At 43.0% G+C, this 23,788-nt stretch overlaps 1 protein-coding gene across 2 annotated transcripts in view; it reads left to right on the top strand.

Annotated features, from left to right (window-relative positions):
* The first annotated feature begins 3,282 nt into the window (after positions 1 to 3,282).
* The window catches only part of cfap43 (cilia and flagella associated protein 43), a 27,923-nt gene continuing 7,417 nt past the window's right edge, over positions 3,283 to 23,788 (top strand). Inside the window, exons 1-28 of one of the 2 annotated variants that reach the window (XM_042065697.1) lie at positions 3,283 to 3,384; positions 3,685 to 3,938; positions 4,176 to 4,272; positions 4,355 to 4,522; positions 4,838 to 4,988; positions 5,079 to 5,232; positions 5,346 to 5,428; positions 6,043 to 6,174; positions 6,276 to 6,395; positions 6,626 to 6,706; positions 6,994 to 7,142; positions 9,350 to 9,453; positions 9,594 to 9,761; positions 10,824 to 10,987; positions 11,988 to 12,149; positions 12,890 to 13,020; positions 13,349 to 13,511; positions 13,792 to 13,905; positions 15,930 to 16,007; positions 16,238 to 16,363; positions 16,637 to 16,741; positions 16,901 to 17,017; positions 17,472 to 17,672; positions 18,463 to 18,669; positions 18,813 to 18,902; positions 20,211 to 20,291; positions 23,319 to 23,444; positions 23,624 to 23,743. In XM_042065697.1, the coding sequence (XP_041921631.1) occupies positions 3,284 to 3,384; positions 3,685 to 3,938; positions 4,176 to 4,272; positions 4,355 to 4,522; positions 4,838 to 4,988; positions 5,079 to 5,232; positions 5,346 to 5,428; positions 6,043 to 6,174; positions 6,276 to 6,395; positions 6,626 to 6,706; positions 6,994 to 7,142; positions 9,350 to 9,453; positions 9,594 to 9,761; positions 10,824 to 10,987; positions 11,988 to 12,149; positions 12,890 to 13,020; positions 13,349 to 13,511; positions 13,792 to 13,905; positions 15,930 to 16,007; positions 16,238 to 16,363; positions 16,637 to 16,741; positions 16,901 to 17,017; positions 17,472 to 17,672; positions 18,463 to 18,669; positions 18,813 to 18,902; positions 20,211 to 20,291; positions 23,319 to 23,444; positions 23,624 to 23,743 (3,747 nt within the window). In that variant the 5' untranslated portion in view covers position 3,283. Of the gene's footprint in view, positions 3,385 to 3,480; positions 3,595 to 3,684; positions 3,939 to 4,175; positions 4,273 to 4,354; positions 4,523 to 4,837; positions 4,989 to 5,078; positions 5,233 to 5,345; positions 5,429 to 6,042; positions 6,175 to 6,275; positions 6,396 to 6,625; positions 6,707 to 6,993; positions 7,143 to 9,349; positions 9,454 to 9,593; positions 9,762 to 10,823; positions 10,988 to 11,987; positions 12,150 to 12,889; positions 13,021 to 13,348; positions 13,512 to 13,791; positions 13,906 to 15,929; positions 16,008 to 16,237; positions 16,364 to 16,636; positions 16,742 to 16,900; positions 17,018 to 17,471; positions 17,673 to 18,462; positions 18,670 to 18,812; positions 18,903 to 20,210; positions 20,292 to 23,318; positions 23,445 to 23,623; positions 23,744 to 23,788 lie in introns of those variants that run through there. The other variant, XM_042065698.1, reaches the window with a different exon arrangement.

Here is a 23,788-nt window from a genome sequence, read left to right as displayed (position 1 = left end):
GAGCCAATCATGTGCTGTGTTGTGAATACATTGAGCCAATAATGTGGTGTGTTGTGAAGACATCGTGCCAATCATGTGTTGTGATCTCGCCACTGGAGCAAGATTGGTGTCGTGAAGCCTTGCGCATGCGCATTTCTGCCTAAATGGATGCCCGATGAGTGCTCAAAAAGCGTTGCAATATGGCTGCCGAGTGGAGGGACTTGCCGAAAAGGACTTTGCTTAAATGTATTATGTATTTATTCAAAGATTTTTGGTTTCACTCTTCATCATTATTAGTACAGCCTCCCTCACACTTGCACAATGTGGTACAGCAAAGTTCACTTACAGTTGCCCATACAGGCAACCACACAGCCACAGTTGAGGAGGAGTGAGCATTCCTTGCTGGCATCTTCCAGATCTGTCCAATATGACACCCAGACTTTGGTTCTGTCATTCCATTCCCAACCCCACTCACTGGGGTATGGAATCTCTGGAGTTTTGGAGAGGGACTGCTTCCAGACAAAAGCTGCAGCGTGCAGGGCACGCTTTCCATGCTGGAATAAGGCATGATGGGTCGGGGGGATTGAATCCAGGGACTTGAGGCCATGAGTGAAAAGAAGCTTCCGGGTTTCATTGACTGACTCGACACCGCAGTTCTTACTATACATGAGTACTGTGTGATCACCCAAGACCCAACCAGCCTCACACTGGAATCAGTGCACATGCAAGTTCTCAAACGCTGGACTGTACTCATGTATAGTAAGAACTGTGGTTCACTGACGAACCTGCACTGACGAACCTGCGATCGGAGGCTAAATGAAAGATTGTTAAGGCGGAGCAAGATATTTCATCAGGAGCCACTTCCGGGAACCCGGATCGCACGAGAGGGGGTCATAATCCCACTTTATGCAGAGCAGAGGCAGTGACTGCTCCATTGAAGTCTATGGGCATAGCTCAGAATCTTACCACATATGCTAAGGTCTTGGTTCTATAGAGTTAGGAATGTGAATTTCGGGCACGTTTTCATGATCCTCAAACCCTTCTGAACATTTCAGGTACATTTTTAGCATTTTTGAGCATTCCAGTCTGGAGAAAATTGACTTTATATCAGGTGTGCGCCGGTTACTTATGCCGCTGCTGTTGGCCGGTTGCAACGTACGCTCATCAATACGTCATCGACACGCCTCCTTATCCAGACAGGATTCGATCCCCATTTCGCGCCCATAGAGCTGGTAAGTCCCGCCCTTTCCGCTATCCCCGCTGGACCTCTAGATTGAAAAATCGTTAATGCAAGTGAATGTGAGAAAATAATTATTTTCTGGTCCCGTTTGAATTTTGCCATGAATGTGAACATATGTTGTCTGTGAATTTTTAATATAAATTTTCGTGTAAAGATTGCTACAATTGAGCGGGTAGAAGCTTGATGCGGTTAAACTTTGTGTGAGAGCACTTTGTGGACTACAACTTTCCGCTAGACGACAGCAAACTAGTTTCCCATAACAACCATCAGTTGGTCGAGATGTAGAGGGTTATTAAGACCGACTTTGAACACAGTGAACCATACAACTTTACAATCACACTGTATCATAGTGTTAATGTGTTGAGTGAAGCTAGACATGTTTCGAATATTTTTGTTACCATGTGTGTTTATTCCTGCCGTTACAAAAACTAGCATCTCAGTTAATGTTAGCGATTAGAGCTAGCTCACGTCACAGGCGACATGTAGTCTTTCTCGTTATGTCTTTTCCACAACTGATAGCCGAAGAATCATATAATATACTGTCAAACTCGTAACATGAAAAATCTATAGAGTGGTGAAGTCCCGCCCCTTCTACTTCCGGTCCATGGGACCTATCAGAGCCCGTCTACGGAGAGCCTTGCCACTCCATATTAAGTCCCATTGTACCGAATTTTGGATGCAGTTCCACCAGAGTTCCACTGGGGGCGATCGCCATGAGTGCAGAATGAATGGGAGTCAATGGAGCTAGACGGCTAAATTTGTCTCTTTCACCTGATTGTCGTTGACAAATCTCAGATTTGATTGTAGTTTGTATAACTTCAACATGGGTTATAGGTCAAAAGTTGAATGAACGAGTACTTATGTCCTTTTGATTTCTTACAGGTTGGGTCGTTGTTGCACATAACACGCTAGCATTGTGCTAATGAATGACGTCATTGACACATTTTAAAGGCTTTTTAGAACAATTACGTGACTTTAAAAAATATAATACTCAACCAAGTGTATTTTCTTTGCCTCCCCTTTCGAATACAATACTCAAATTACTTGAAAAAAAATTATATCCCAAGAAAAGTGGATTTTGAGGGGTACAGCTCCATAGACCTCCATGCATTCTGCACTCGTGGACGAGCGCCCTCATGTGGAACCACAGAAGGAACTGCAACCAGTTCAGAAACCGGAAGTTTTCCGAGAGTGGCAGTTCTCCCAGAGCCCGTCTACGGAGAGCCTTGGCACTTCCTATTAAGCCTCATTGTATCGACATTGGTTGCAGTTCCATTAGAATTCCACTGGGCGTGATCGCGGGCGAGTGCAGGTTGAATGGGGGTCTATGGAGCTAGACAGCTAAATGTATCTCTTTTACCTGCTTGTCGTAGAAGAATCGTAGATCTTATTGTAGTTTATGCAGGTTCAATATAGATTTTAGATCTAAAGTTGAATGAACGAGTACTTATGTCCTTTTCATTTCTTACAGGTTGGGTCGTTGTTGCCCATATCACGCTAGCATTGTGCTAATTAATGACATCATTGACATATTTGAAAGGCTTTTTAGAAGACTTACGTGACTTCAAAAAATATAACAATCAACAGTGTGTATTTTCTATGCCTCTCCTAGCGAATGCAACATTCAAATTACTACTCAAAAAATTATATCCAGAGAAAAGTGGATATTGAGGGGTAAAGCTCCATAGACCTCCATGCATTCTGCACTCGCCTGCGAGCGCCCTCAAGTGGAATCTGAGGAGGAACTGCAACCAGTCCAGAAACCGGAAGTAACCAGACAGTGCCAATTCTCTTCCTATTAGACATTCTCTGGTTCTCCCCTTATTAGACATTCTCTGGACCTATCTTTCAAAAAATTATGAACGGGAGTTAATGGAGAGATAACAATTATTTTTTGGTCCAGTTTGAATTGTGCCACAAATTTCACATATGATGTGTGTGAATTTAAAAGATAATTTTTCACGTCAAGAAAGTACTGTTGTTCGATAGAGTTCAAAAGTTATGTTGGTTTTGTGCGAATCCACTCAGTGGACTCAGAGTGGACTACATCTCTCGTCTCGAACGATGTACGTCATGAGTTATTCAGTTGTCAGGGAAACCCAGAAACTTGTACACACTGACGGCGGCTGGAAAGATATGGATGCTTTAGGAAATTTAGAAGTCAGGTGAGTGTTAAATTGTTTGCCTGGACTGTATTACAATATGCAGTGCTCACTTGGTATCCTAATTATTTATATTTTCATACAATTTTATATTATTTCGGGAAAAACTTACTGAATGCAGTTTGCAAGTTTGCTAGCTTCCTGAACTCAGACTAAGTTATCGATAGCAGCTATCATTTAAACATACGTCAATCCAGCATTGCTTAAATCAATGTGAGTGCTACTTTTTTCAACTTTGTTGCTAACGTTAACGTTAAGTTATTAACTACGACACAATCGTTGATGGCGATTTCTTTTGTACAGGTGGGTGCAGGGTTTCACCAGCCGGAACGTTGCATTTGTGGATAGGAAAACAGCATGTTACGCCTGTGGGTGTTTTGTTGTTCTCCTGAACATCGAGACGAAGATGAGGGACTTTCTCCAATGCCCCGGTCGTGGGATCGGGACATTTGCAGCCAGTGGATATTTGAAGATTTTGGCTTTTTCTGACCAAAAACTCAACCCCTCTATTTATGTCTACAAGTATCCAGAACTTACTCTACAGTGTGAGATTGAAGGCGAGTGAAATATTGCACTGATAATAGACTTAACGTTAACTGCGCAGACTACGTGATTGGTGGGCACATTCTATGTTCAGAGGTTAGGTTAACATGTAGCTTATTTGTTATTGCAAATTATCATTACCATTATCATTACCACCACATTTTAAATGTTATTATTGTCAGTTTCACATTTGGTTGACTGTGTCATTCAAAATGTGTTTGTCATAAACGTTTACTTGCCTGACTATGTAGGCTCAGCTCAACTGGAATATACATCTCTTGCACTAAGTGACACTGGTCCTTACCTGGCTTGTTGCTCATCTGTACCTGATCACACCATCACTGTCTGGTAACATTTACAACTGTTCTTTTATACATCTATAACTGTATAAATACATCTGATATTAACCTATCAATCTTTTTTGTTGTAGGGACTGGGAGAAAAGGGTGCCATTATGCAGCCATGCTCAAATGAAAGAGGTCTTCACGATTTTAGCATTCAATCCCATGAGCTGGCACCAAATCTGTGCAATGAGCTCCAGCTCACTAGTGGTCTGGAACATTGAAAGAAGTGATAACCTTTACATTTTAAAACAAAGGTAAGTGATCCAGTAGTTAAGCTTATCACTGTAGCGCCTTAGTAAACAGATGGCTCCATTGTTTCATATCTGTCTATAGTTAATGTACAGTAAGCAGAATTTATGCATATTTAGATCAAAATGACATAAACCTAACAGCTGTTTGTCGGTTCAATTCCCGGCTTCCACTGTTGTGCCCTTGAGCAAGGCACTTAACCCCAAGTTGCTCCGGGGACAATGTGATCACAAGCATATGATATTATATTCTATTTCATTATATAACTTACAAATGTTGTTTGGTTCTTGGATGATGCAGCATCATGTGTTGTCCTTCAGTGTAATAGACCTCCCAGCCACAGATGGCAGTGTGGTGGAGACAGAGAAGGGCACCTCCCGGGATAACAATGTGAAGCTTTCATACCTTGGCCCTCAGATGCCCACTTCTGCCATTGCTGGGCTTGTAGGCAAACGTGCAGACAGATTTGTGGTAAAGTATCATTGATTACAGCATGCTACTTCATTTACATTGTTCATTTTATAGGCCAAATATTGACTGTGTGTGTATGTGTGTATACAGCCCAAGTGTCATGTGAAGCCTCACCTGAGCCCTAGCTGTGTGTGTTGGTCGGCTGCGTCTCACCTGTATGTGGGCTGCAGAGAGGGCTGGCTGCTCAGGGTCAACCCAGAGTCTCTTCTCGTCTCCATCCTGCACAGGCCAAATCACACACAGGGTGAACACAGACACACTGCAGACTGTAGTATTAACAAGCTGCATCCTCACACATACACGCTGTTGTTTCAACTGTTGGATGGCTAATATAGGATCTTTTGATTTGGACTGTAGGGGATCCTAACATTCCAGCCTTAGAGGAGGGCAGTTTCCTAACCATGGCGGTGCACAAAGATGGACTTCTCGTGTCAGGAGACGTAAGGGCCAAACTCACAATGCCATATATCCTGTGTGTGTGTGTCTGTGTGGATGTGAGCACTCATGGGTGTGTAACAGGGACTGGGCTTTCTTCCAAAGCCAAAAGACACAGGACTGACAATACCAGTGTCATTTGCAACTTATTATCAATCATATTTTTGATTAACACTCTGAGGTCCTCTGAGATCCAGACACTTTGAGGGAGTCTGCTATACCTTGATATTTTTAAGTATTTTATCTAACTAAAAACATCTATGCAAAAGTGACACATATTGTTATATTCTGGAAAACCTCAACAATAATAATAATATGAGAGTAAAGTGAATGTAATGAAATTAGTTTTTAAAAAACACTATAAATATATCTGGACAATACTTTTGAAGTCTGAACCTTGTGAGAAGAGCAAGAAGAGCATTCAGAAATGTTATGTAGTTTCAATACAAATTGTAAACACTTCAGACTATTCAGACACTTCTAACTATGTTTTTCCCTATGACAGAGGTAGTTGAGAGCTTCTCATCAGTCTGCGGGTGTGTGGTTCTTTCTGGTCAACAGCGGAATTGTATTGTGTGCATTAATCAGTGTGTCTGTGCCTTTGTCTGCTCGGTGGCAGGATGGTTTTCTGCGCAGTCTGCAGGTAAAGGGGACTGTGGTGGAGGTCTCACAGACAGTGGAGCTGGAGGAGCCGGCCTCCAGCATGTGCTACTCGCCAAACAAGGAGAGTCTGCTTCTGGCCACCAGTGCTGTATGCATGTTTTAATTCTTTATATGTTATTGTGCATTTGTATTTGTTTTATGTTCTGGTCTGAGTGTGCAGGCCTTGCTGAGGTGTGTTCGGTGTTACAGGGGAACTTTTACCACTACAAACCCTCTCAGTCGGACAAGGCAGTGAGGATCCTTGAGGTCCTGACAGGACACTTTGTGGCTGCGTCGTCACTGCACACAGAGAAGAACCTATACTGTGTGGTGAGACTGCCCTCCCACCCCTAACATCACATTACTTTTAAGAAAGTGGAAAGTGCACATGTTTAGCAGTTTTAGTCCAAGGCAGCCAAACAATCTGATAATGTAGAATTGATTATTAAAAACATTGATGTGACATTGATGTGCTGTTTTGAGTAATGTGGTCTGTTTGGCACATTTGGCCCAAATCGTGTGCCTGACTGTGTTCTGCTAATGTTTTCTGTGTAATGTAGTCTGTGAGAGACAGTGGGGAGCTGCAGCTGTGGTCTATGGATGATGGACTCTGCATTGCATCCATCAGTCTGCATGTTCAGGTGAGGGGTAATGTGTACTGGAACAGGGGAGTGGCCTAATTGTGACTCACTGGCATGGCTTTAGGTGCTTTATATGGGTCTATGGGGGGTGTGATGTATGCATGTGTTATATTATTGGTCTGTTTGTTTGGGTTGTGGTTGTGCGATAGACAACTGAAAAAGCATGTGTTAATGTAGTATCTAATGGACTATATGCATATTTACGTGTGTGTGTGCGTGTGTGTGCGTGTGTGTGCGTGTGTGTGCGTGTGTGTGTGTGTGTGTGTGTGTGTGTGTTATACCTTTAGGCCACAACTCTGGCCTGTTGTGTAGTGGCGCAGTATGCAGCCGTGGGAACTGCTTTGGGCCAGGTCCTGTTTGTGGACCTGTCGACAAAGAAGCATCCTCGTCTGGTGCACCGAATCCAGCTCTACCACATACCTGTAGAACACCTGCTGTGAGTCCACCTCCCACCACACCTGTGTGTATTATTGATCATACCTTAAGCCCAAGAGCATTTAGTATTTTTTCTAATATTAAGATTCTATATGATTTGTTCTAATATTGGGGCAGCCGTGGGGCACTGGTTAGCACTCTGGACTTGTAACCGGAGGGTTGCCAGTTCGAGCCCCGACCAGTGGGCTGTGGCTGAAGTGCCCTTGAGCAAGGCACCTAACCCCTCACTGCTCCCCGAGCGCCGCCATTGTAGCTGGCAGCTCACTGCGCATGGGTTAGTGTGTGCTTCACCTCACTGTGTGTACACTGGGTGCTGTTTGTGTTTCACTAATTCACCGATTGGGTTAAATGCAGAGACCAAATTTCCCTCACGGGATCAAAAAGTATATATACTTATATATAAATATATAAAAAAAATTATAATATATAAATATATAAAAAATACATTGAAATATACTACGTTGGACATGCTACCATATAAGTCACTCCGGAATATAAATTACATCAGTCAAAAAATGAGGCACTAGGCACACAGAACAACAGGCTGAATAGGTGTCCGGTATGTTAACGTAACACAGTAACAGGTATTCAGCTACACAATAGGATAAAGAACATACCTGAGAGGCTTAATAGGCTAAATTAACATAACAAGCCAGCGAGTCCAACAAGCAAGTTACCGAAGCAAGTTCACAAAGCTCCCGATCTCATTCCACAAGCCTAGAGCGCCCTCTTGCGGCTGTAGACGGTAATGTCTACTCCTTGGTTCATGTCAGTCAGTATGAATTAACATTTAAGAACATGTTAAATTATATTTATTTTAATATATAAGTCGCAGGACCAGCCAAACTATATATATATATATATATATACACAGACTACCGGTGAAAAGTTTGGGGTCGCTTAGAAATTTCTATTCCACTATTCCATATATATATAAATAGTTTGGGGTCGCTTAGAAATTTCTATTCCACTCTATTATAGACAGAATACCAGCTGAGATCAGTTGCATTGTTTTTTTTAAATCAGGGCAGCAGTTTTCAGATTACGTTATGTGCTTACATAATTGTAAAAGGGTTCTCCAATGTTTTCTCAGTTAGCCTTTTAACATGATATCAGATTAGTTAAAGCACCAAAGAACTTTTCCTCTGTCGCACGCACTATTTGTTTATCCAGCACCGACTTTGCAAATAACAATGTCCACAGACAAGGTAAAATATGTTGCGTGGTTTTATAAAAGTACGATGTATTGCGACATCAGATGCAAGTCAAATTTGTAGTTTCTTATGTCTCCTTCCATCGAACTACAGATCTGCTACCCGATCTGGCAAACTTACATAGTGCGGTTATAGCCGATAGAGGGCCGCGAAGCGAATGCAGAAGTGCCGTTCACCCTGTTACGAGTTGATGAACCACTGAAACGATTTTGGAAACATTATTTTAAGGTACAAAAAACTCTTGGGTGGTGCTTTAACTCATTGAATGCCAAGCTGTTTTCGGAAGCTTTGTCCTAGAGTGCCAGCAATCTAGACCATTGTTGATGATTTTTGTACAGCCACAGCATATTCTGTGTTATAGCTATGAACACATACAATGGCTCAGTGGGTGCAAACCGTGTATTTCTACACGCTTCTGTTCCTGAGAAATTGCAAGCAAAACAGTGGCTAGTTTTCATCAAAATCGCTGTTTTTTTTTCTAGAAATGGAGATATAACGTCTTTCATTAAATATGAAGTGTTGCCTGTAGTTTCCGGAAAGTCACCTAGTGAGACCTGGCGAGACTGCCACCTAGTGATAGACCCACGAAAATGGCCTGGTTTTGAGCTGACGTGCATGTGTCACTGATTCGACCCAAAGCGGCAACCGAGTTATGATAAAATATCCAGATAAAATGTCCAGATTGTGCTTTTTCATGAGTTTTCGATCGTCATATATTTCATTTCCATTCATCACAGAGTTCCCAAAATCACATGTAAGGTGTGTTAGAGTGTCTAGTTTCGTAATTTAAAAAAAAAAAGCTAAAAACGTAATATTACGTTTTTGGCACTCAACACATGGGAAGGAAAAACGTAATATTACATTTTTGGCACTCAATGAGTTAACAGAATGTGCCTTTGGAACATTGGATGAATGGTTGTTGATCATGGGCGATGTAGAGAGAAAGATATTTGTATAATATGGGCCTGTTCTTTGGACTGAATTGTTATCGTAGGTTTGAGCATGGTGGGAACTTCCTGATCATAAGTGGCTCAGACAAAAACATCTTCCTTCTGGATGCCAGGCCGTCCAAAGGCTTTGAGGTCATCGGATATATAGGTACAGTTTATCCACAGCATAGAAATGTATTCATACACACAACCACACGCACACACACACACACACACACACACACACACACACACACACACACACAGACCCACACACACACACAATGGTGTTTTTTGCTGTGGTTACAGAAGCTGATGGGTTGGTGGTGTCCATCTCGGCTCTGAGCGTGAGGGAGAGGAATCTTGTGAGGGTGGGGGTCGTGTGTGGAGGAAGGAGGGGTGAGCAGATGCAGACAGGAGTGAAGGAGGGGAGGAGGGTCATGCTCTTCTCTCTGCCCAGCCAGGAGTCCTTAGCAGGTGGGAGAACGAGGAGAGAACACTGATAAAACTGAGAACACTGATACTGTGTGTGTGTGTGTGTGTGTGTGTGTGTGTGTGTGTGTGTGTGTGTGTGCGCAGGGCCAGTGGAAGGCAATTGCCCTGGGCGCCAAACTACCAGGGGTGCCACAGCGTGGCGAGCTATGGGCTTACAACATTGAAAACATGTTGATTATCAAAGAATGGCAGACGGTTTATGCGGGAGCAGCAAGTAATTCATTTTCAGTGATATCGGTTAAATAAAAGTCATGAATGAGACGTTTAAAGTCTAGTGCTGCAGAATACAGAAAAGTGCACAGGTTGAAAAACTTTTCTCCAGCATATGATGAGGGCACTGATCTTCAGCCTGAATCGCCAGGTTGCTAACAGTGAAACGTAGCAAAGGGGGCGACAATGTAATAAGGTAAAATTTCAATCTTACCATGTCACCGAATCGGGAGCAATGAGCAAATAGGTAGTCCGATTTCTGTATAATAGTCTGTAATAATAATATGTTTATATTAGGTGAAAGCCTAACTGCTTAATTGTAGGCTATCATTTTTCCGTGAGGCCTGGTCGCAATTGTCCCGCAACATGTTATTATTTTTCTGTGCGGTCCAGTAGCCCAGGGCGCAGGATTACCTTCCGCCGGCCCTGTGTGTGTGTGTGTGTGTGTGTGTGTGTGTGTGTGTGTGTGTGTGTGTAGGTCCTTTTTAGACTGTGCTTTTATTGTGGAACAATTGCTTCATCACAACATAGACATATGGTCTTTTGGGCCCCCACCGTCAACAAGGCAACGCTGCCTGGAAGGCACTAGGGTTAGGCAAGGGTTAGGGTTAGGTGCCTTGAAGTCGACGGTGCCAGCGCTGCCTTGAAGTCGATGGTGGGGGCCAAAAAGACCATCAAGCCACAGCATACCAAAGATAATTCATCATCTGTCACTGGGCATACATATCCTTTTTACATAGATGGCAGGGAGGGACTGAGCTGACCCCCCCGTGTTTTTTTATGTTGGACATAGTTTATTTATCATTGTAAGTATATATGTGTGTGTGTTCATAGAGCGAGCTTCCTGTGTGGACCAGAGAGGTTGTATACTCTCTGAGCTGCTGCAGGCGTGCTACTATGAGACACACTTCCCCCTGTCCTCCTGTGCTCTCGGCCTCAACATGCTATATGCCTACTGCCATCCCAAAAAGACTATTCAGACATACCAGCTTCCAGAGGTACAACACACACACACACACGCACACACACACACACACACACACAGTGAACATCATTAACGCATAGACAAACAAACATCAAAACTTCATCTATAAAATTGTAGCCCCACTACAGAATGCTTACAGTGCTGTTGTTATCTCTCATATCTGCTGTTGCTCTGCATGCATCATGTATTAAAGGAGAATTCCGGTGTGATATTGACCTAAAGTGTATTGAAACATGATACCGAGTGTGAACGTATGTCTCATAGCCCATCTCGGCTTGTCCCCTGCACTCCAAAATCTGGCGCTAGTTAGCCGATGCTACCAACAGCTTTTTCAATGGTGGTGCTTCGGCATCGGGCTAGCCATGCAAATAAATCACTGTTTTACACCCATTTACGAGGCTCAATGTACCTCCACACTTCATTGGTAGACTTGCAACTGGAATCCATGCATTTCCCCTAAATTATTTTTGGAATCTGATCCCTTATCATACTTGTTCATTCTTACTCGTTGCTCGACTTATCGTGACTAAATTCAAGATGGCTGCAAACGCTAAACTTCGTGAAGATACTGTCTGTATAAATCGTCTTGTAAGTAAACTACCAGTGCTTTTTCAAAGTTCTTAATGTCTCGTTTTAAATGTCAGGGCCCTCGGAAGTCTACCAATGAAGTGTGGAGATACATTGAGCCTCGTAAATGGGTGTAAAACAGTGATTTATTTGCATGGCTAGCCCGATGCCGATACATTGAGCCTCGTAAATGGGTGTAAAACAGTGATTTATTTGCATGGCTAGCCCGATGCCGAAGCATCACTATTGAAAAAGCTGTTGGTAGCATCGGCTAACTAGCGCCAGATTTTGGAGTGCAGGGGACAAGCCGAGATGGGCTATGAGACATACGTTCACACTCGGTATCATGTTTCAATACACTTTAGGTCAAATCTGTATGCTCTCCTATGAACCCTCTTACTGTTGCTTATCCTCGTCCTCATACATTTGAGCCTGTGTTCCTCCAGGGCGTGATGGGATCCTCTGACTCGCCCGTGTCTGTGGCCCCTGACGGTGAGGTGGAGGGCCACCCCCTGGGGCCCGCCCTGCTGCTCATGTCCCCCCAACACACCTGGCTGGCCACCTTGGGCCGGGATGGCCTGCTGCACTTGCGAGACTCCTCCAACTTGGTAGGGGGCGACGTTTCGGTAGTACACCGTGTCAAACGGATGCCTGCAGCTGTCCAGTGGTCTTCTTGAGGGGATCTAATGCATCAGACTTTGACAAGATTTGGGAAAGATTCTTGAAAGATTGGAGTCTTTTAACTAATTCCCCCCATTCAAGCTTTACTCAAAAGGCTACAATCTTTCAAGAATCTTTCCCAAATCTTGTCAAAGTCTGATGCATTAGATCCCCTCAAGAAGACCAGTACAGTGGCTCCTCTGCCGCAAAGATTGTCTCAAAAATATGTGTGCTGATCCACAAATGCGAAGACGAAAAATGTGTGTGCTGGTGATCCACAAATGCAAAATTAGATTTCACAAAGGCAATTTTCAGTTTTACAAATGCCATTTAATTTACAAATACACATCTACAATTGTGAAAACCAATTTACAAGTTACAAATATGATTTTTTTACGTGTGGATTTGTGCGACTTTCATGCGAAGAACGTGAAGAATGCGTGTGCTGGTGATCCACAAATGCAGAATAACATTTCACAAATGAAATTTTCGGTTTTACAAATGGCATTTTATTTACAAATGCACATCTATATTTGTAAAAATCAATATACGAGTTCATGCAAACACACATGCAGATCAAGAAATATTTGTGAATCCCCCTCTGCGCATATACAAATATTATTGAGACAAATTTATCTCCATACACACATGGTCAACTGACATGACATGTCTGTGTTTCCACTGTCAGGACTGCTATGTGCAGTTTCAGTGTCACTCTAGCTGGCTGGGTGGCGGGCGAAGCCTCTCCTTCACCACAGACAACCAGGCTCTCCTCAGCACTGGCCTGAGAGATGGCAGCCTAGTGTGCCTCAAATACAGGTAACACACACACACACACACACACACACACATACACTCACACACACTCACACACACTCAAGCGTCCTACATACTCGCCACTCCCGACCGGTTGTCGTGCTACCGGTCAGGTGCAGCGAGTATGTAGTACGCTTCACATAGACACTCACACACACTCACACAGACACATACAAAGCCCTATTACCCTACGTTTACACATATGTACATAGACGGACATGTATGCACATCATAGTTTAGCGCACATGCACAGAAATAGCAACATAAGCACAATAAATATCTGTGGAGTGGGTTCCAAATAGTTGCACTGTGCTGTGCTCTGATTGGCTAGGCAGGGGATCAAGGGGGCTGGGAAATCTTACGGCCCCTCCCAGTCGAGTCCGTGGTCGGTGGTCACCCAGCCAGAGTCGGCCATCTTAGCTGAGAACTCTGCCCTTGCCCATATGGCAGAGTGGGATCTGGCTACGCAGTCCGCTCCCGGCTCAGCCAGTGAGGTAGGAAGGTCTCAGGACTCTGGGTCAGATCCCCAATAGAGCCCTGATCACCTCTTCATGCCAGTCTAATAATGAAATAGAGTAACATCTCTGTATGCATTAAAGTTGATAATCCATTTGAAAACATTTGAAAAATTATCATTTTTTCATGAAAGCTGATGTTATACTTTATTATTTAACAATTTAACAAAACAAGGCCTTTTAATGTTTGGTATCGGTGTAGTTCTCATCATGTTTTTTATTTATTATTTCATGGTATTTATCCTCTGGGTGTTTCTAGGAGGGCGTGCGGCACAGGTCTGACATTGATGTGACGGAACAAGATGACAGCTACTGCAGCCCCACCTCTGAATTGCTCTCTACCGCCACCTGGCTGGACAAAAAGTTGGAGCTGGTCAGTTCACCCAAAGCAACACTGTGCAATTCACACTTAAGACACTAGAGGTCACTTGTGGGTGTGCCCTTTTCTCTGGCAGTCTTTAAGGTGGTCCATACTGGCTTGTTTTGGTTTGCTTCACTCAGTGCATGATAAGCAGCCACTCATATCAGCTCACATCTTCATCAGGGGTCTTACGGGAGGAGAATGTAATGCCTTGCTTTTCTATACAATCATTTGGCTGTTAACTCAGAGAATTCTTATCAGTTGCACTTCTTTCAGGAGTTGAGATTGAGTAGTTGATCAGATGTATGCTTGAGGGTTTTCTGTCATGAACAAGGAGTTATCTGTTGTTTAACTAATTCTAAACTCAGATCTGTATAACTAAATGAAGGTTTATTGTCTGCTGTAGGTTTATTGCCATGATACTAAGGTTATGCATTTTCTTACATTTCATACCTTTGCAGTGGAGTTGACTTTTGCTTGGATGAGCCAGGAACCCGTCATGTTGACTTGATTTGAGAGACAGGCACCAGTAGAGCAATTTGCTGTTCCCTTTTGTGTTTGATTGTATGACTGGTCTAAGTAATAGACCAAGTAATATCTCTGCATGGCTCTGTGGTTCAGGTCAGAGGCAGGTCAGCCCCCCCCCCCCCCCCCGACAGCCGCAGCTCCCCCACCATCCTCTCGTTGTGTCTTATTGACAGAGGCTGCTACCAGTGTGGGGGTGTGCAGCTGTGTGTTGCCTGCAGCTACATTCCTGCGCAAGGATATATCTCCCTTTAAGGGGACGCGTATGACAGCACGAACCAGCCGTCATCAGCCGTGTTCGTGGTTTGTTCTAGGATGGATAGATAACTGCAAAAAGTGTTTTTACAATACGCGTCATCCAACCACACACTTTAAACAATCTGTCACTGACAGTACTGGAGAGCTGGCCATAGGTGGTTACGTACTCTCATGTCTAAAAGGTTGGTTTGCACTATGGTTGGAACTTGAATGTGATATAAAGGAAAAAACAATCTGTTATCCATTTATTTTGCAGAATAATTGGGATTTTTTTTACATTTACAGCAAGTCACCCTTCTTTAAAGAACTCCTTGGGGTAAAAAGTTCTTCAACCAATCGTTACCCATTATGGGATAGATTTTCTCTCCATGTAATTTGATCAGTAAGATCAAATACCTATTGGGCTGGGTACTAGAATGAACTGAGCTGCGCATCCATTCTCTGTGTGTCAGTTAGCCCTTTGTTTCCCTGTGTGGGAAGCAGAGCTAGCTGTCAGGGCAAGCCCTCTCCTTCTGCTGTGCTCCTCTCCACAGCTGCAGGAATGTGTGCACGGAGGGGAACAACCCCAATCAAAGCCATCCACCCAAATAAAAACAAGAGGCCACACGCACATACACACTCACACACACAGAAGGGCACATATACTCACAGATACTGTACACATGTATGTAGGCACACACACACACTCTCAGAATCACATTGACACAGACACACACAAGTATAAATATATACTCTTTTGATCCCGTGAGGGAAATTTGGTCTCTGCATTTATCCCAATCCGTGAATTAGTGAAACACACTCAGCACACAGTGAACACACAGTGAGGTGAAGCAGATAGATAGATAGATAGATAGATAGATACTTTTTTGATCCCCAGGGGAAATTCAAGAAAAGCACACACTAATCCCGGCGCATTGAGCTGCCTGCAACAACAGCGGCGCTCGGGGAGCAGTGAGGGGTTAGGCCTTGCTCAAGGGCACTAGAGCCGTGCTTACTGGTTGTGGTTCGAACCGGCAACCCTCCGGTTACAAGTCCGAAGTGCTAACCAGTAGGCCAGGGCTGCTCTATCACGACGGTCTATCTCCATATGTCTCTCAGATACACGCACACACATGTGTTCCGTTATTTGTATCTATGTGTTTATATTCGAATTACATTCATACACACACAGAAAAGACAAAGACAAAAATCTTCCCACAGACACGCACCCACACACTCACGAGTCAGCCCATAGATGCCATTTCTCTCTACAGGTTAGTAAAGAGGAGAACCAGAAGTTCACTGAGATAAAGCAGAATCTGAGGAAGTCCATCAAAGAACTCAGAGACACCGTAAGACACAACACACACAAATCCTTCCGGAGATCACAGAAAGACACGATTTCAACAGAAACAGAACACAAATACTTAAAAAAGCTATTTTTCTCAAGTTTTCTCATGGTCGTGTATTCATGTAATGTGTGTGTGTGTCCATATTTGTATGTGTGTGTGTGTGTGTGTGTGTGTGTGTGTGTGTGTGTGTGTGTGTGTGTGTGTGTGTGTGTGTGTGTGTGTGTGTATAGATCCAGGTGATGATGAGGGAGAATGAGGCCCTGTCTGAGATGGAGCGCTTGGAGCAACAGGAGTTTAATTTGGACGCAAAAGAGAAGAAACGACTACAGGCAGAGGGAGAACAAGAGGTTCAGAGGGTAAACATACACAGATACACACACACACACACACACACACACACACACACACACACACACATATAAACAGAACTCACACTTACCCCCACACAACGAACAAGCACACATGGACACAAACACACTGTACATACACATACACACAAACAGAAACACACATACTCACACATCAAGCATTAAGGCAAGGCAATAGTTTCTGATCAAAAGTCAAAATGTCTAAGTCAAAGAGCCAATGGGTAAAAGGGTTGTGTCATGTCTTTTTTCTCCTGTGTGAAGGTGAGGAATGAGATTGAGATGGAGAACTTGGCAAAGAGTTACCTGCGAGAGGTGTTGAAGAGAGAGTGCTGGGACTCCATGAAAGTCAAAGGCAAAGCTATCAAAGTGTGTCTCTATGTGTGTGTGTGTGTGTCCATTTGTGTTTATGTTTATGCATCTGTGTTTGGAGTTTGTCTTTTCTAACTAAGTGTTTTCCATACATCTCCATATGTTTTCTTCTGTGTGCTTGTGTGCGTGCGGGTGTGTATTCTACCTGTTCTGTAGGCGTTCCACTCATCCTATGAGGTGAAGAACTACCCCATGAAGGAGCGGACTCAGACAGAGCTGGATGAGTTACTGCGAGTGGAGAACATGAGGAAGATCGAGCTTGCAGACTCTAACGTACGACAACCCCTACAAATAGCTGTCAGAAGACATTCAAGATGATCATACCAGACAAAATTAGACTATTGTTTACATTTACATTTAGTCATTTAACATCATTTGTCATTTGTCCAAAGCGACTTGGAGCAACTCGGGGTTAAGTGTCTTGCACAACAGTGTCTTGCACAACTTTTCAGGCTACTGCATGTTAGCCCAGCTCATTACACTATTATATTGACTATACGGTTCTTTATTACACAGCATCTACTATAAAACTACGGTTAGTACTAACTTTAATCTATAACAGAACTGTAGAGTAGCGAGAAATACATTAGTTAGACTTAGTTGTTGTGATTGATTAAGTGGAAAAGTGATGACCGATGCACACAACTGGAGGGTTGTCTGATCTGTGTGCGTTGACTATGTGCAGGTGTACTTTACTTTCTCACATTTCCATGTGTTTGAGCTGCAGCTCCAGCAGGAGATCCTGGAGCATAAGGCTCACGTGCTGACGGAGCACGAGGAAGAGGAGGAGGAGGAAGGCTCTGAGGCAGAGAGCGTGGCCCTGTGTGGCAGCCTGAGTGGCCGGTACGGAGGCACCCAGCCTCTACTCCACAGCCAGTTCAACCTGCATATCAGAGAGCAGAAGATCAACCAGATCACCCTGCTACAGGTGACACACATATGAATGTGCATGGGAGCTCACACACACACACACACACACACACACACACACACACACACACGCACACACACACACACACACAAACCAAAACTTAAACTAAACCAAGACTAAGTCACTCTAAACTCTTACAAACAGGAACACTAAGCATCAATAGGTAACAGGTCTTTGTACCCTCTGCTGTGACTGTGATATTTTATGTGTTGTATGTACTTTATTTTTTTCTGTTTTTTGCCATGTTGCAAAGAAATTTCCATTTTAAATGTATAAAAAATAATATTTCTTTCCATATCTTCCTATTTTATACAATATTAAAGGAGAAGTCAGGGATTTCGCAGGAAGTCGTGTTTGTTTGTGTTTATATTTATGTTTACATTTATTAGCAGACGATTCTGTGCAAAAAAACGTACATTATATTTTAACCAAGGACCAAACAAAACACACCAGAGAGGTATCTCACCCCTACCTTCAGCAGGGTTTCTGGTTTTTGTTGGCAGGCTACCCCCACTTTGTTTGTTTAAAGTTTCCGGAGTCTGGGCTGCATGTAGAGACTGGGTTTGTATAGTGTTCTCAGGAAATGAGCAGCTAGTGGTCGTGAGGAGATGATTGCTAAATTTGACAAAAAATGTTATGGGCTTGAAATTGCGTAAAATCCCTGACTGTGCCTTTAACACATACATTAGTACAGTTTGACTTTTGACAATTGATCAAGTATTGTGTATCTACCAGATGTAATTTGCAATGTCAGCCCAGTTTAACTGTGGCTACATCTTTCCCAAAGGATGTCATCTACAAGGTGAAGAGCGCCTTCAATAAGGAGTTTGACAACGTGTACAAGCAAAAGGAGCAGGAGATGCATCGTGTGCGGGAGAGGAACAAGCGCATCACAGAGATCATGGCCGAGCTGGATGTGATGGAGGCTCTATGGGAGCCAGTGCTCTCCGTCAGTGAGAGGCCAGAGAGGGCGTTGACAGTGGACGACTCAGAGGTGTGTGTGTGTACTGTATGTTGGAGAGAGAGAGTGATCCTTGATACATGGGGTCAGGTAGTTATAAAGGGTGTGTTAGTAATTACTAGTAGTTAGTAATGTGTGTGTGTGCGTGTGCGTGCTTGCTTACTTCGATATGCCAGATCAAAGTGGAGAAGTTCTTGAGCCTGGAGCAGAGGCAGAAAGAGGAGGAGCAGAGAAAAGAGGAGGAGGAGAGGAGACTGGAGGCAAAGGTGTGGCGCTCTCTCTTCATCACATTTTTTGTATTCTGTAACCTCAAAAACCTCACCTTCTATTAGACAGTGAAAACAGCGACATGATACAGAATGAGACATTTTTATTGTTGTTGCTGTTGTTATTATTATGCTGCTGCATAATTATTATTATTATTATTATTATTATTAGTAGTAGTAGTAGTAGTAGTACTAGTACTAGTACTGGTATTAGTAGTTGAGTAGTATTAGCGTAAGTGTGGGTGTTTGTCAACAGACATTTCAACATTTGTTAGGGCATATTTTTACATTCAGATTTTTCAGTCTGTGTCTGTCGGCATCAGTATTAATATCAATGTCTGGGGATTCTGCACAAACTCATTACAGTGTAGTCCACAATAATACCCCTGAGACAGTGATTTCATAGGAAAGAACTGTTTTTGGGTGAACCTATCTACAAGTGCCTTGGCGGTTTGTTTTGTGTTGTATATACTGGGAGAGGCCTAGGGGTTGGAAACGCTATTGGTAATCCAGAGTTGGCTTGTGAAAAGTTGACTCAACTTTGGTATTGACATTTGCCTATAAGTGCAGCCACAACATTTGTCAAAAAAATGTTTTAAAGGACAAGTTCAGTCTAACAACAACTAGGTAACGAGTGTTGTTGTTGGGGATGTTAGCAACGTTAATCTGAGTAGTTTTGAGTAAAACCGGAATATGCATTTGCAATAAAATGCATATAATGATAGTCTTGGGGGCATATTCGCTATGTCATAGTAAATCACTACTTTAAGTCACTGACAAGGCTCAAAATATCATTACACTTATGTGATACTCTGGACAGGGTCCCTACAGACCAACAAAAGTATTTTTAACTTTGTACAAGTAAAAGCTGATTACCAAATGCAGTATCACATGGCCTTGTCAGTGGCTTAAATTAGCAATTTACTTTGATATAGTAAATTTGCCCCCAAGGCTATCGTTATATGCTGTTTCATTACAAATGTACATTTCGATCTTACTCAAAATTAAACTTATTAATGTTCTTAACATTCCCAATGACAGTTAACACTTGTTATGATCTATAAATAGACCCTAGGTTGACCCATCTTAAAATAGACCCTTTCAGATAATGACAAATATTTCTCTAAATTTCACAAAATTGGCCTACACGGGTGTCAGGGGAGTTCTAGAACATCATAATTGATTGCTGTCACATTCTTCTATAATGTTGCTCCTTGTTCTCCAGTGAGCTAATGATTTTTGTGCATGTAAGAACATTCTGTTTGTATAGTGTGTCTATTATTTGAGCGGTTGATCTCTCCTCTGCAGGGTGAGAATCTCAGAGAACGCGCTCTGGGCCACATGATGGGTGGAGTGCTAGAGGTCAAGAAGGAGGACATCCTAAAGATGGTGAGGAGCAACAATGCGTGCATACGCACACACACACACACACACACACACACACACACACACACACACTCCACTGATCACCTTCAATCTGCCTGTGTAGGAGGTCCTGCATGACCAAGATGGAAATACTAACACAAACAAATTTTGCCGTTCAATTCCATTTCAATTTCAATTTATTGTGCTCATATAGCGCCAAAACATTACACATGTATCATGGCGCTTTACAGAATGTAGGCAATCAGAGAAAAAGAAAAGAGGGAGAAAAAAAAAGGAAGAAAGAAAGAAGGCCCATGGGTAACAGGGGCGAGGAAAAACTCCCTAGAATTGGAGATACATATAGGAAGAAACCTCGAGCAGATCCACGACTCAAGGGCCTGACCCATCTGCCTAGGGTCAATACGGACAGTAAGGTCTGTAAACAATGACAAATGCATATGACAGTCAGGTGTGGAGAATAGGACATGGTGTTTAAAGCACCTGAGGTGAAAGTTACAAGAGGTGGGATGATTACGTATCCGGTATGATAAAGCATTAATCATGATTTAGTGAGAGAAAGTGCAATAGTCCGGCGTCGGAATTGTCCAGGAAAAAAAGTTGTCAGGGGGCAAGTGGTGGGTCAGCAGACAGGCCAGAATCCAGGCAGAGTTGTCATAGGCAGGTGATGGGGCTGTACGGGCCAGGAATCCAGGTAGGGGGACAGTAATACAGCAGTCAAGGATGGGACTTCAGGTGGGATGGGTAAAAGGAGGGCCAGGCACACGGATGGTTGATGACTGGTGATATACAGTAAGGGGGAAGAAAGAGAAATGTAGAATTGGTTAGTATTACTTGAAATCAATGTGGTTAATGTCAAGAAGTGATCAGTGGTGCTATATATTGTTACAGTAAATCATAGTGAGAATGGGCAAGAGAGGGAGAGCTGAGAGAAAGAGAGTAGGGGAGAGAGGAGAGGGGGGGGGGGGTTGTACGGCGTGGCACATGAGAAGTCCATGACAGCACTATGCTATGCTATAGCAGCATAACTAAGGCATGGTCAGGGGTAGTCAACACCAGCGCAGGTATGGTCGGGGACCACCATCTCACGCGCGACTGGGGTGCCAGTCACACGAGGACTCAGCAGGGTGGTCCATTCCAAAATCCCTGAGGTGGGTGAAGTTCCACACCGCACCATACCTAACTATGGGAGGCAGTAAAGAGGTATGTTTTAAGTCTAGACTTAAAAATAGGGAGGGTGTCTGCTAATCGAATTGAGGAAGGGAGATTATTCCAGAGGAGGGGTGCGCGATAGCTGAAAGCTCTGCCACCTACTGTCGTTTTTGAGATACTTGGAATTCCAAAAAGGCCAGTATTCTGTGATCGTAGCGGTCTGGGCAGGTTATATGGGACTAGGAGATCTTTAAAGGTGCCATGTGTAATGTCTGGCAAAAAATCAATTCATACTCCACATTCCATAAAAGATGGGGGCAGTATACCTCCAGAAAGTGAGTTGGTCTACCCTAGAGTAACAACCGAGACACGTGTATTGCAGTTTGGCTGGCGGTTATGTTGCCCGCATACCGCCTCTCATGGCCGAAACTGGTATTATGACACCTGTCGGGCTGTGGCTAGTAATTTAGCATGCTAATTCAGGTTGATATCTCTGCAGCACTATACCTTGTCATTTTTTTAATGACATCATCGCCCTTATTTCTTCTCATTCTTTTGATGCGTGTAGCTCATTTTTTGGATATTTTTACCTCAATTCTTACACATGGCACCTTTAATATATTCTGGTGCCTGGCCATTAATGGCTTTGTACGTTAGAAGTAATATTTTGAAGTCAATGCGACTTTTAACAGGCAGCCAATGTAGAGATGCCAGGATAGGGGAAATATGTTCATATTTTTTAGTTCTAGTGAGTGTGCGAGCAGCTGCATTTTGTATAAGCTGTAAGCTTATTAGACAGGTGTTATTGCAGCCAGCATACAGAGCATTGCAATAATCAATCCTTGAGGTTACAAAAGCATGGATTAATTTTTCAGCGTCTGGTAAGGATAAGGACTTCCTTATCTTTGAAATGTTCCTTAAGTGATAGAATGAAGTTTTGCCGTTCATTCACGTCAATTATGCAGCTGAAAAGATAATCTAGTTACTGTCCACAATTATTAATCTAGTTACTGTCCACAATTATTAATCTAGTTACTGTCCACAATTATTTAAGGCATAAAATGCACAAAGGCATAAAATGCACATGTAGCCATTACCTACTGGTTAGGGCTTTGGGCTTGTAACTGAAGGGTTGCTGGTTCGATCCCCGACCAGAGGAAAAATGTGGGAGAGGGAAGTGGTTGAGCACTGGTCTCCCATGCCCACATCCACAGCTGAAGTGCCCTTGAGCAAGGCACCTAACCCCTCACTGCTCCCAGGCACCGCTGTAGCAAGGCAGCTCACTGCTCCGGGTTAGTGTGTTCTTCACCTCACTGTGTACTCACTGTGTGCTCTGTGTGTATCACTAATTCACAGATGGGATAAATGCAGAGACCAAATTCCTTTCATACGCAAGTATACTTGGCCTAGAAACCTGATTTACATTTATATTTACATTGACAAGTGCATATTCAATGAACACTAACCTTGGGCCTCTTCGGAGTGTGCTGAAACAATCGAATTACCATTCTGTGTTGTTTCATTTCTGTTCACATCTATGTTTAATGTTTGTTCTGTTTACAACCTCACAGTTGGAACGGTTTCAAAATAAAACAAGTTTCTAAATAAAAGCCCCCAAAACACAATAGGAAAAGGCCCCCCAAAAAGTAAACAACATAAGGAATGCATTAATAGTAATATTAAAAAAAGTAAAGATTAAATTAATCAAATATTAAAATCTATAAAAAAAAATAATACATATCTATATTTTAATTAATCAAAAATCTAATTGAATCTTGACTTAAAAGTCGAAAATCACATTGAATCGACGATTTGGAGAATCGTGACACCCCTAAAACACACAAACACTCACCAACCATTATTGCCTGCTATAATCTGCAGGAGGTCTCTCAACCTGAGTTCATGTCCAGGCTAGAAGTGCAGTGGACAGAAGAGGAGAGGAAGGCCCACAAGGATTACGAGAAGAAGGTCAAAGAGCTGCAGGAGGAACAGGAGAAGCACCGCAAGGTGAGGCCCATCTCCATCACCTTCCAATCAGTGCAGATCTCAAGCTCCAAAAAAAAAAAGATATGTATGACAGAGCACTGGTTGAGTACCGGTATATGCTATGCAACTGCCCTGCTAACATGTCTGGTTTTGAGGGTCCTTGTTCAATAGTTATGCTTTCTACACTGTCTCCATCCCAGACTTTAGAATCAGAGATGAAGAAACTGCAAACGTGCATCAAAGAGGCAACCCAGGGCTTTGATGAAACCCTCACAAAACTGTTTGAGAGGAAGGTGACGTCCGAAATGGTGATATACCAGGTAAACCTCAAATGATGACAGTTTTTTCTTTATCACAAGCTCAAT

This window comes from Alosa sapidissima, chromosome 16 (assembly GCF_018492685.1).
Source record: "Alosa sapidissima isolate fAloSap1 chromosome 16, fAloSap1.pri, whole genome shotgun sequence".
Lineage (NCBI taxonomy): Eukaryota > Metazoa > Chordata > Actinopteri > Clupeiformes > Clupeidae > Alosa > Alosa sapidissima.
This window is presented reverse-complemented; position numbering and strand designations above follow the sequence as displayed.